Raw genomic sequence first — 12672 nt, forward strand, 5'->3', positions numbered from 1 at the left:
AAAGCTCTCTATAAGTAGACAAGAAAAACAAAAAGGCCTACTGACTAAAGATGAGGCTTGAAGGCGCTGTGGCTCCTACGAAACCACAGGTCTTGTTGAAGAAACCTTGTGTATCTGTGCAACTGTGTGTCGTTTTAAATAACACTTGATGACAAGGTTAAATGATACTTAAATTGGATTGGATTTCAGACATCACTCTTTAGTGTGCCCAGGTGCCATGCCACCATCAGTCTGTCAGGCTTGCTCTTGTTTGCCAAGGTATTTGAAGTATCCTGGATTATTTACAATGCAAATGATGCAAAGAAGCATTTTCCACACTACCGCAGCAAAGAATATTTTCCATGAGCTTCATCGTGCAGCACCGGGAGTACGTGCTGCCTGCTTTATCGAGCAGAGAATTACGAACGTTAGCAAGATTTCAAAGCTCATAAAAGTCATTTCGAGTCAACCGCAAGCGTGCCCAGGTGAATAGATATATTTTACATTTATTGAATATACTTTCATTTCCATTACACCACAATACAAGCAAATACTGTACGTTTAAACAAGTCTGCTTACATTATTTTCACTTGTATTGAGATCTACTGGAAGGCTAGACGCCAATTAAAAAAATAAATCTATTTTAATTGGCAGATACATTTAAACATAAATAATTTGTATGGCAAATATGCTAATATACGTACAGTATATGTGCATCTTAATTTCTGTATTTACTGAAGTTAATAAAAAAAGGAAGACATTTGGAAAAAAGGAAGAAGAGCAACACATCTCAAAGAATAAACTTCCATGGCAACGTGAAAAACAGAGCATTCGGATGACGTATTTGGCATTGCAGTAAACAAAATGAAAACTCAGCAGGACTCTAACATGTCTAATCGATCACGGCAGCAGCTTTCCAAACACACACTCACAAACACACACGCTCGGATAAACGCTATTGTTTGGGGCTGTTAGCGATTGAACGTAAAAATAGACTGAGTCATCCATCTTGTTTCTTTTCTCACATTTGGCTGTTTCCTTCTTTTGGCCGAGCATAATGGAAAATCTTTTCTTTTATCAATAATCAAGTCACTACAACATACTTTTTGGAGCTGCATAGTAAATAAAAACTGTCTAGCTTGTTATATTTAAAAAATACAGGCATGTATGCATAAAACTAGGTGTGCATTTTGAGTAACAACTCCAAAAGATCATAAATTCCTTAAGATAAATCCTTAGATTAGCTCTTGTATTGTACGAAACCTCTCATCGTAGAAAACAAGTTGTGTATATAAACACTCTGTATATAAACACTATTAGTTAAGAAGGGCATAACACAATGTCAAAGTACAAAAATCTCTTCGTATACATCTATATATCACAAAATAAGAGTAAAAACAGTGAGAAATTATCTTTCTGAAAAGGCAGATGTGGATCCACTGTCCTCGGTAAAGTCTTTCAGTTTTGCATCCAACTGTCTCTGCTTTGTGGGTATTGATATGTCCATGTCTCTTCCATGAACAAATCAAGAGCTTTGCGCCAGTCAAATATTGTCTCATGAGGATATATGGTGCTGGGTGATAGTCCGAAGAGGAGCAATGCAGTCTTTTGTGGCCTGCCAGATATAGTCTGGCTGTAAAACAAGGCTATACCCCCAACAACATGCCCATGAAATCTGAGCCGTTCTGTATTGTGATCGATGCTCCAGCTGCATTGTCCACAAATATGGAGGTGTACTGCCCGGCCTGTTTAAAAAAAGAAGACATCACAATATTTATTCAATGCGAATTGCCACCAGCAACACATTTTAATTCTACAATTTCATGGATCTGGAAAAAAAAAAGTTATTCAGCAAGATATTTTGGAGGGTTTTTCTATCAAGAACTGATTAGATCAGGGGTGGCCAATTCTGCTCCTGGAGGGCCACTGTCCTGCAAAGTTGATCTCCAACCCCAATTAAACACACCTGAACCAGCTAAACAAGGTCTTGCTAGGCAAAGGATGGGAAACTAGAAGCCACTAGAAGGCAAGCCTGCAACCTTTAGCCAAAAAAAGCGTAACGGCTAATGCTAACGCTGCGGCTGTGGACAGGTGACCAGAGGCTTTTTTTTTTTTTATGGATGTCAGTGGAGAAGAGGCTACACTGAATAAACCGCTTTTGTGAGGAAATAGCTTATCATTTAATGAATCGATATTTAATCTTAACGAGCTTTTTTTTAAGAGTTCAAGTAAACAGCAGTAGAAACACTAGATTTGAATGATGAGGATACAGTTAATTAACAATGAAACTGTTAACTAACTCTTACCTGAAGTTCCAGCAGTCCATGGACAGATACTGTAAAGATCTTGCTGTTACTCTCAAGGCCAACAATCATTTCCAAGGATCTGCACAACGGTAAAGAAAATATTATGAGCGAACAAATGAATCACGAATCAGTAAAATGTGTTACTTGCCATTTCTTTGCAATTGTCTTTTGATATTTACTAGCAATTTCTGAGTGAAATGTTTGTAAGATCAATCATTCTGATCACTGAACCAGCTCTTTTCAAATCTTCCACTTGAATGCAAGTTATGGGACAGTTCACAGATTCTCATGTCCAAAATCAGGAAGCACTGCATTGGTTAGGCCAATACTTTTATTTGATTTGATTAAATTAAATTGTATCTTTATTTTTTATTATTTTTTTTTATGTGCAAAAGATAAAGTAGTATAATTGAGAAATAATGCCATTATATTAAGTCATGGCACAGTGTTAAAGTTATTCAAAGAAATATCAATTTATGTTTTGTTATAAAAATACATTGATAAAAATGCCTAATTCCTAAAAATGCATAATTTCCTATTTTCTACAATTTCCTAGATCTATCCAGCAATAAATGTAAAAATGTATCCTTCAGTACTGTTGCTAAGACCAACAGGGACCCCACGAGTCAAAGGTGGCGGTAAAGGTTACTAAGGTGACAAGGACCAGACTGAAGGTGAGAGGACATTTTTTAAAGGCCTGCTCCACTTTAACACAGGAAATGCCTTGCTGGTTTCCACACAAGTTTGAACAGACAACATGCTTTACAGCTCATGCGTTACTCACAAAGCGCAAAAAAACGCTAACGACCAGCAAACACTGGAAAGAGAGTTTATCCAGATCTGCCACCCCCCATTCCCCCTTCCGCATCTCATGTATACCCCGTCTCCTAGTAGTGTTTTTTTTTCTTTCTTTTAAGTAAATTCATTTTTGTTTGATTTGTGAAAGAGGATTTTTATGACATGCACTCACACGCTTAAGCCACTGAAATAAAAACCACATGCTCTGAATGTAAAAAGGAGCTCAAGAAAAATACTAATTTTCATCATAAGCGATGTATTTCTCTGAGTCTGAGTCATGAATTTATATTGATGTGGTCTGTGGACAACGGGTACAAAATCGAATGTTAATAAATAGACTGCTTGAGGGTAAATTAGACATAATGTAATCATAATAACTTTCCTTGCAAAATTGCTGGTGTCAGATTTTCTCCTGGATAGTTTTGCTAACAGAACTGACACTAAGTCTGACAGAAAGTCCTGAAATCACCAAAACTCACAAGAAAACTTTGTGCGGCCAGTCAGAAACACATTAACTCTTTCCCTGCCAGCGTTTTTTTTTTATTTTTTTTTAGTTGCCTGCCACAGCCAGGATTTTTGATTATTTTTCACAAAAATTTCAGGGCCCCCAGAATATTTTGTTGTATGAATAACTGAACATGCAATATGTAAGGGATAATCCATGGCTAGCTTTGCATTAAGTGGAGGCAACGAACCGCCTGACGCAAAGTGATGTATGTGTATGTGCGCTTCAATTACAACAGCGCATTAATATAGAATGGTGATACAACTGACTTGGAACTACCTGTGCATTGAACGGTTTTATTGCACACCTTCCAGCCAATCAGAATCGTGTATTCAGACAGACCATGGTATAAATCAAAAGAAAGAACAGAGACTTTGCTTTTAAACAAAAACAGTTTTGAACATTTTGAAAAATAAATAAATAATGTTTGGGGATTTACGTGCATTAAACCAATCAGAGTCTCATCTCCCATTCTCTTTAAATGAGCAGATTCGCTATTTAAATGATGGAATTTGATAGTGGAAAGACCGAATGTGTCTCCAGAGTGCAAACGGAACTGCTCGTGTGTGAGGTAAAAGTGTGCAAGCAGATCATCTACGGGACAAGCCGTATTCCACCATATCTTTATGGACACAATAATAGTTTTTACATTGTAATCCTTTTATTTTAAATATTTGGCATGTTTGTGTGCTGCTGTGTGTTTAATAAGCAGAGTGTACGCGTGTTGTGGACCCGCCTATAGGCGCACATTATTAACGCGCTCATTAAAATAACAAAAATATTGCGCCATTGACTTTAGACCAGGTTTCAGTTGGTCAATGGCGCAGTCTATTTCAGTTGCCTCAAAATAACAATGCGCCAGAACACACCTCATTTTCATGCATTTGCTATTTAAACAACGTGGCGCAGGACGTGAAAATGATAACTGTGTCGGACTGAAACTAGCAAAAAAAAATTTTTTGCATTGCGCCAGGTGTAAGATAGGGCCCTCAGTCTCTATTTATCGTAATTGCATGAAAAAGTATATAAAACTAACAAACAAAATATTTTCTTTTGTTTTTCACAGAAGAATGACATGAGTTAATAATGATAGAATTTTTAGGTGAACTATCCTTTTAATGTGAGAAATGTAACCAAACTTACGTATATCTGTGGCAGAGGGATTCAATGCAGATCAAAACTCGGACATTGTCTCTGGCTCTCAGCTGGTTCTTACTTCTCTTCACCTCAGTGTGGTCTGCATGAAAGAACACAAATTACACAAAATATATATATTTTCTGAGAATACTTTTCAGACATGCACTACAAACTGTTGTATGAAGAGTAAAGGCTGTTGAAATGTTGTTTGACAGAGTTTTGTATCTGGAGCACATGATGCCACAGCCAGTCATGTTTGACCTCCAGCCGCGTCTAAATATTGGTCTCTTCTATAAGTCTGCAGTGGATTTGTGAATTTGTTTGGGGATGTTGATTTTCTGCCACAGTCTACTGCAGAGAGCCAATTTCTTTTCCCGGAGATGCATGTTGGCGCCACAGCTTAGAAGAGTTTTGCATTCAGGGTCCCTGGGGCTTATTTCAGTGTAACTCCACATAAGCATTGCCTCTGAAACCATGGATGAAGTCAACAGGATCACTGGACCCCTTTTTAAAGCATCAAGCAACAAAAACAAAATACGCTTGTGCGCTTTCAGGCACAGCACTTTTTTTTTTTGCTTTTTAAGCATGCGAGATTGTGCAAGACACCCTCAATCTCAGCAAACAAATGCAGCACGGTTGGAATGTAAGTTTCAAGGGAATGCAATCCATCTGTTGAGAATGTGCCAAGTCTGAAACACATCCATTACATGATGGCACCTTCTGATAGAGATGACAGTGAAATATTAATTTGTACTCCATGCAATTTGTGTTTATAGCCGAGAAACTGAATTTTCCATTAATCTTTCTTCTGTTTTGGCAGACAAAGCCTCTATCCAAAGTCATTTTAATGTATACATTTTTTAAGAAGCTTTTTTTCCATATCCATCATACTGTTCACAAGGTTTGGTTAAGGTAAGGTAAGTTAATACTCAAGGATGCATCAAAGGGATAGCTCGCCCAGTAAGTTCAATTTTGTCATTACTTACTCACCTTCAAGTTGTTCTAAACCTGTATGAATTTGTTTCTTCTGCTGAACACAAAATATTATATTTTGAAGAATATGGGTAGCCAAAACAGTTGGCCTCATTGACTTCCATAGTATGGGAAGAAAAAAAATACTATGGAAGTCAATGGGGTCCATCAACATTTTTTTACCCATATTCTTCTAAATATCTTCTTTTGTGTTCAGCAGAAGAAACAAATTCATACTTTTGTTGAAATTCTGTAATATATTCAGTAAATATCAGTTTCCACAAAACTGATAACAATAAGAAATGTTTCACACTGACTATATACTAAATATTAGAATAATATCTGAAGTATCTGAGAAATGGCAGCTGAAAATTCAGCTTTGCCATCACAGGAATAAATCACATTTTGAAATATATTAAAACAGAAAACAGCCTTGGTGAGCATAAGAGACTTCTTTAAAAAAAAAAGTGACTGAAAGGTAATGTACTGTATATATATATCTACAAAATATAACTTATTTATATTATTAATAATATATTATTATTATTTTAATGTATACTGGTACATCCATATACTTGGTGTATCATCCATAACAAAATATAACTTAAAATCACTGTAAATTGTAAACATTTTAGCAGTTCATCCATTCACTGGACCATTCTTCTGTTTAAGCTTTAAGAACAAATGATGCATGATTATCATTAATCAAACCGCTAATCATTATCATACCCCCAAAACCTCATGTCTCACACTGAAAAAGGCACAAAAAAAATAAATAAATAAATAAATTACGAAACACAGAATATTTACTGGGTGAGGTGAACCTTTCAACCTTTCCTTACCAATATGAACATTGGCAGAAAACTGATAAATTCCAGTTACAGGAGCTGTAAATCGGCCAGTGGACTGATCCATCCCCGTCCCTCTGAGGAAGGCACCTTTGGCAGGAGGCTGAAGATATGAAACAGGTGAGAATTATAGAGGGCTTACCATAAACACACCTAATAACCATTTCTCAAACAACATCAACACCGCTCACTCTCTATCTGAAAATCATATACGTAAATTGCTGACTAGCCTTCCAAGCATCTCAAGAATATGTTTTTCAGCAGAATTCTTGCTCTCCACACTCTTATAAACTCACATGCAAATCAAAGCATCCCACATACAGCATTAGAAAATATACCAGTTTTAGGGCTCAGTTTGGGAGCACATAACCATTAAATGGCTAGAAATATGTAGACATCTGCCAAGAATCCTCCGATTCTGTTTTTGATCATAACTGCACACTGCAGCCATGCCAGACCACATTATTCTGCATTACGCCTCCAGAACCCACCAAGAGTTCCAGACTCAGACGCTTTTATAATGAGTCCTCCGATTAGTGTGCTAAACACTGTTCAGTTCTGCCATTTTTTTTTTCGTGCTGTCAGCTTTGAACACATACAATGAATGCCTTTCATACATGTCCGATCCAAACAGATATGTGAGAAGCATGTAAATTCATTTGACATGTATTTCTACATTGGATGAATAAAACTTTGCACTGACATTTACAACAGTTTTTTCATCCATTAGACAGATTTGAAAGACTATAATAATCATCATTTCTCAAATATGGAAAGTAAGAATCACACATCCTCAGAGAGCAACATATTTAAATGCTGATTGCTTAGAGCTAGAGTGAATCTGGTCTGCATTAATCAATGGCAGTTTTTTTCTGTAACTGCTGTAAAGAACGCTTAACAAATATCATGGATTATCGTGTGTGTCCTTGGCTGATCAAAATGCCACAGGGCATAGCTCTTCCTTAAAACAGCATGCTGTTTTAAATGGTGGTGTCTATTTTTATACACACCTCTCACTGGTCCAAAACCTCATACAGAGTACCTTTTGTACACCACCAAGAAAGCAATGTATTTGAAAAAGGATAGATTTTTTAGGAGGAGGGTAAATGTGAGTAAACTTTCGGCCAATCCAGTGAGTCATCACCAGTGTTCATATGACAAGAGCCAATCATAAGGTTGCTCTCACAGGTGGCCTTAATTCAGCTGTGTATTTAAAGCTGATTGGGTGGGGTTGTCTGTTTGATTGACCAATGGCAGACAGCTTCACCAAAGTGTTTTTGCCATTCAGTTTGATGCAGGATGCAGAAATTACACACTTCAGTTTGAACGCACACATGTTGGAAGCGTTTCGAATTGGTGTTTAGTATTCTGTAAAACTGTCACAGTGAAGAAGCCAAATGGAACGATGACAAAATAAGCCAATTTGAAATTATTTGCAACAGACTGGAATTTCTTACGTTCTGGTGAAAGCTGAACCCGCTACCACAAAGAGACGATCACATGTGCACTTTGGAAATTGTATCATTTACTGTAAATGACTGTTTCTAAATCACTGGAATGCTCATTTGAATTGGCATTAGTGTAAATTTGCTGCTCCGCAGTTGTATAACACATTGTTTCCTTCTTTTGTTTGGGCTGTCAACACTAATATGCTCAATATACAGCACAAGTAATGAACCGTTTTTTTCTTTTTCTTGTTCGTATGATGTTAAAGATCAAGATATAAACCTAATTGTGACTGATTAAATAATTTGTGGTGGGGAAAGAACAGTAAGCAAAAGACGAAGAAGAAGAGAACAATGTAAAATGGTTGATTAAAATGATTTAAAAAAAATCTCAATGTCACCCATGTTCAGTGAACATTCTCAGAACTTTGTCTAACGTTCTGGCAAGGTTCTCTCACAGTCATGAACAAACATTTATCTAGTAAAATTAATAGAATGTTCGTTCAAAGTTATCTAGTCTTTAATAATGTTCTCAAAACGTTAGCACAAACACATTATTTATACAGCCTTCATCGAAGGTTTTTTCTCAAACGTTTTACTGTAGTTTTTAAATGTTACTACTTGTTTAGAATGTTCAGAGAACATTCAAAAGTAACATTCCCATAATGTTTTCAAAATGATACAATGAAATGTTTCCTTAACGTTCCCATAACAAAATTTTAAAAAAAATGTTTAAAAAAAAAAACTGGACGTTTTGAACATTCAGGGAACATTCAGAAATAACATTTTCATAACTTAATATAAACATTACTAAAACATTCTTGCAACGTATTTTTGTTAGCTGGGATAGAGACAAAATGACAACATTTCTATTTTTCAGCAGTGCAGCAAAACCACTACTCTACAGCGTTAAACAGACACCGTGGCCAGTGCTGTTCAATTACACAACAATTTACTCTAATCAACCAGTTCTTTTTAGTGAATCAACAACATACAGCACAACCAGTATAGTCTGATTCATGAACCAATGACTCTTTTCTTTTAAAGGGATACTCCACTTTTTTCGGAAATATGCTCATTTTACATCTCCCCCAGAGTTAAACAGTTGAGTTTTACCGTTTTAGAATCCATTCAGCCGAACTCCGGGTCTGACGGTACCACTTTTAGCATAGCTTAGCACAGATCATTGATTCTGATGAGTCCAGTAGCATTTCTTTCAAAATGACCAAAGAGTTTCAATATTTTTCCTATTTAAAACTTGACTCTTCTGTAGTTAAACCGTGTTCTAAGATCGACGGAAAATGAAAAGTTGCGATTTTCTAAGCCTATATGACTAGGAACTACTCTCATTCCAGCGTAATAATCAAGGAACTGTGCGGCTGTACCATGGGTGCAGCAGGCGTAATGATATGACGCAGTGCCTGAAAATAGGTCTAATAGGTTAGACAAACTTAGTCCCGGTCACGTTGGAAGAAGTTACCGAGCTGGGGACTATTTTCAGGCGCTGCGTCATATCATTACGCCTGCTGCACCCATGGTACGGCCACACAGTTCCTTGATTATTACGCTGGAATGAGAGTAGTTCCTAGCCATATAGGCTTAGAAAATCGCAACTTTTCATTTTCCGTCGATCTTAGAACACGGTTTAACTACAGAAGAGTCAAGTTTTAAATAGGAAAAATATTGAAACTCTTTGGTCATTTTGAAAGAAATGCTACTGGACTCATCAGAATTAATGATCTGTGCTAAGCTATGCTAAAAGTGGTACCGTCAGACCCGGAGTTCGGCTGAATGGATTCTAAAACGGTAAAACTCATCTGTTTAACTCTGGGGGAGTTGTAAAATGAGCTTATTTCCGAAAAAAGTGGAGTATCCCTTTAAGTGAATTAAACATCTTTAAGACTTAAAGGCACAGTGTGTAAGTTTCACCGCTAGAGGTCGCTAATTTAAAACAATAACAAAGGCGTAGCTTGATGGTTTTTAAACTCTGGATTTAAGCATTGTTACACAAGTACACAAGTCGATAAAACATATAACATTGTTCTAGTGGTTTTGGGATATTTTAATAAAAAAATCTTACAAATTGTGCCTTTAAATCAGTATAGTTACTGACAGGTTTGTTAAGGTTTGACACATGCTGTTAAATGTACACATTATAATTTTTTTTATCACATTTAATTTGTTTATTAATGTTGTTTATGAAGGACTAAAAATGACAGAAGGAAAAATAAATAAATAAATAAATAAAAGTAGAAATAAATAAATAAATGCAGAAATAATAGTGAAAATAAATACATTTTGGTAATATACATGGCTATTTATGTATTTTTACATGTATTTATTTATTTATTTATTTATTTATGTATTTCTACATTTATTTATATAGTTATGTATTTATATATTTACTTATTTATATATGTATTTATTTCTACATTTATTTATTTCTGTATTTCCACATTTCTACATGTATTTTTCCCTGCGCCTGTATGCTAATTGACCTATGGCTAAGCCACGCCCCCAAACGCGATGAGCCAATCACAGTGCGCATAGCTAACCCAATACACTCGGAAATTCTCTGCTTCCACGTCCATTGAAATGCATTGCAGTTAGTCAGTTTTCATTCGTTTTTATATGTTTTTTCTTGTCATTTTTGCTTTTAAACAGCGTGTGTGTGTGTGATTTTGGTTGGGTGACAGTTGTAGGTTACAGTTTGACAAAAGCACAATGTTGTTGTGTTTTACACAAATATAAGTAGGCTAAACACTTTGCAGTTTTAATGATGTCCTGTATGAACAAAATGGAGTATGTTTTTATGTTTCCACTGTTCGATCACGCCCGCGGCCTCTCTCTCTCTGACACACACACACACACACACACACACACACATTCCAGCATTGCAATCTTGACATCGCAGCCTATTCATTATGCTGCGTTCACACCAAACGCGAATAGAGCGTCAAATTCGCGCGTATTGCGTCTAGTTCGACGCTTGAACATTTTTAATCCATTCGCGCGTCCAAAGCGAATAGGACGCGCGTATAAAGCGAGCGTTTGAAGCGAAATAGCACCAAACTATAACGTTTACATCTGTGAACTGTAAATCTTTGTCTGGAGCTGAAGCTTATCGACCTTCTCAACAATAAAATTATTAATATAACCCTCCAATGCATAGTTAAGGCCCCTTTGGTGACCTCGAAATGATATATATAATCTTTCTGTCTCCAAAAATCATCAATTGCGTCCTGTGAAATGTCTCCTACTGTGACAGCTAGCGCCTGTTACCGAATGTTGACTGTTTGTCCGAGTGAGTGGAGGGGGCGTGGCTTAGCCATAGGTCAATTAGCATACAGGCGCAGGGAAAAATAAATGTAGAAATGTGGAGATACAGAAATAAATAAATGTAGAAATGTGGAGATACAGAAATAAATAAATGTAGAAATGTGGAAGTACAGAAATAAATAAATGTAGAAATAAATACATATATAAATATATAAATAAATAAATAAATAAATACATAAATAAATATATAAATAAATGTATAAATACATAAATAAATACATATAGAAATGCATAAATAAATAAATACATGTAAAAATACAGAAATAGCCATTTATATTACCAAAATGTATTTATTTTCACTATTATTTCTGCATTTATTTATTTATTTCTACTTTTATTTATTTATTTTTCCTTCTGTCATTTTTAGTCCTTCATAGTTGTTTAAAATTTAGTTCATGGCATTTTTTGGATTGCATTTATGCCATCTCTAAAAAGACTGTGAAAAGTCATTTAAAAAACTCATTGTAAACACACATTTTTCAAAATGTACAATTCCCATTTCTATATGCATAGTTTCTTTGCCCTGTACGAAACATTTTTGGCCAATAAATGTACTCGATTCACCCGTCTTTGGCTGATGTAGCAAAAAGCTTTGGACCCTGCAGGCACTTACTGTCTGAAAGTTCTGCAACTCTGCCAGAGTCTTTTTGTCCACGACGACAGGGCCTTTGAGTTTGCAGTGAAAGGCTTCCTCAATTCTCCTGTAGGAGGTCATTCCCTCAAGAGTAATCAGAGCCGTGGGCAGCTGACTGGGTTCATTGGGCCTATCCACTGCTGCTCGCCTCTCTGTGGCCTCTGTTCAAGCAGATCACAAGTAGACACATTATTGCATGCAGTTAGACACCACATCACTGTGTGTCTCAAAATGTCCGGCTAATCTGCATGATAGCCCCTTGATTATAAATATGAAACATGATGGACATTTGGTGAGATTTACATGTATTGTGTATTGTGGGTCCTCACCTTTGATCAGTTCTTTGAACTCTTGCAGCAAGACCTCTTGAGTGACCTCTGCCCCAGGGGATCCTGGGGGTCCCTGAGGCCCCGGAGGACCAGGAGGGCCCGGGGGACCAGGCTGATAGTCAAAGAAATATAATTGTTGTATAATATTTATTCAATCTTTGAATTCTCAAAAGAGCATCTCACTTTATGTAATGACGTGTTAAAACTTGAAATGTATTAAGGAATGTATTATGCAATACATTACAAATTCTCTGGTAGAGATCAATTATACATTAAAAGTTAATTCTCACTTATTTAAAATAAAAAGATATCTGCACTGAATGACTTTCGGCTCCATTAATGGTTCTCGCACATGTATGTGGACAGAATCAATTTACTCT

At 36.2% G+C, this 12672-nt stretch overlaps 1 protein-coding gene across 1 annotated transcript in view; it reads right to left on the minus strand.

The window, feature by feature from the left end:
* Positions 1 to 467: 467 nt before the first annotated feature.
* Positions 468 to 12672, minus strand: part of c1qtnf12 (C1q and TNF related 12) — a 22680-nt gene continuing 10475 nt past the window's right edge. Inside the window, exons 5-10 of the mRNA XM_084428279.1 lie at positions 12293 to 12404; positions 11943 to 12124; positions 6540 to 6648; positions 4732 to 4825; positions 2286 to 2364; positions 468 to 1724 (exon numbers count right to left, since the gene is read on the minus strand). Of these exons, the coding sequence (XP_084284405.1) occupies positions 1626 to 1724; positions 2286 to 2364; positions 4732 to 4825; positions 6540 to 6648; positions 11943 to 12124; positions 12293 to 12404 (675 nt within the window). The 3' untranslated portion in view covers positions 468 to 1625. The remainder of the gene's footprint in view (positions 1725 to 2285; positions 2365 to 4731; positions 4826 to 6539; positions 6649 to 11942; positions 12125 to 12292; positions 12405 to 12672) is intronic.

Source organism: Rutilus rutilus (assembly GCF_951802725.1).
Source record: "Rutilus rutilus genome assembly, chromosome: 13".
NCBI classification, from domain to species: Eukaryota; Metazoa; Chordata; class Actinopteri; order Cypriniformes; family Leuciscidae; genus Rutilus; species Rutilus rutilus.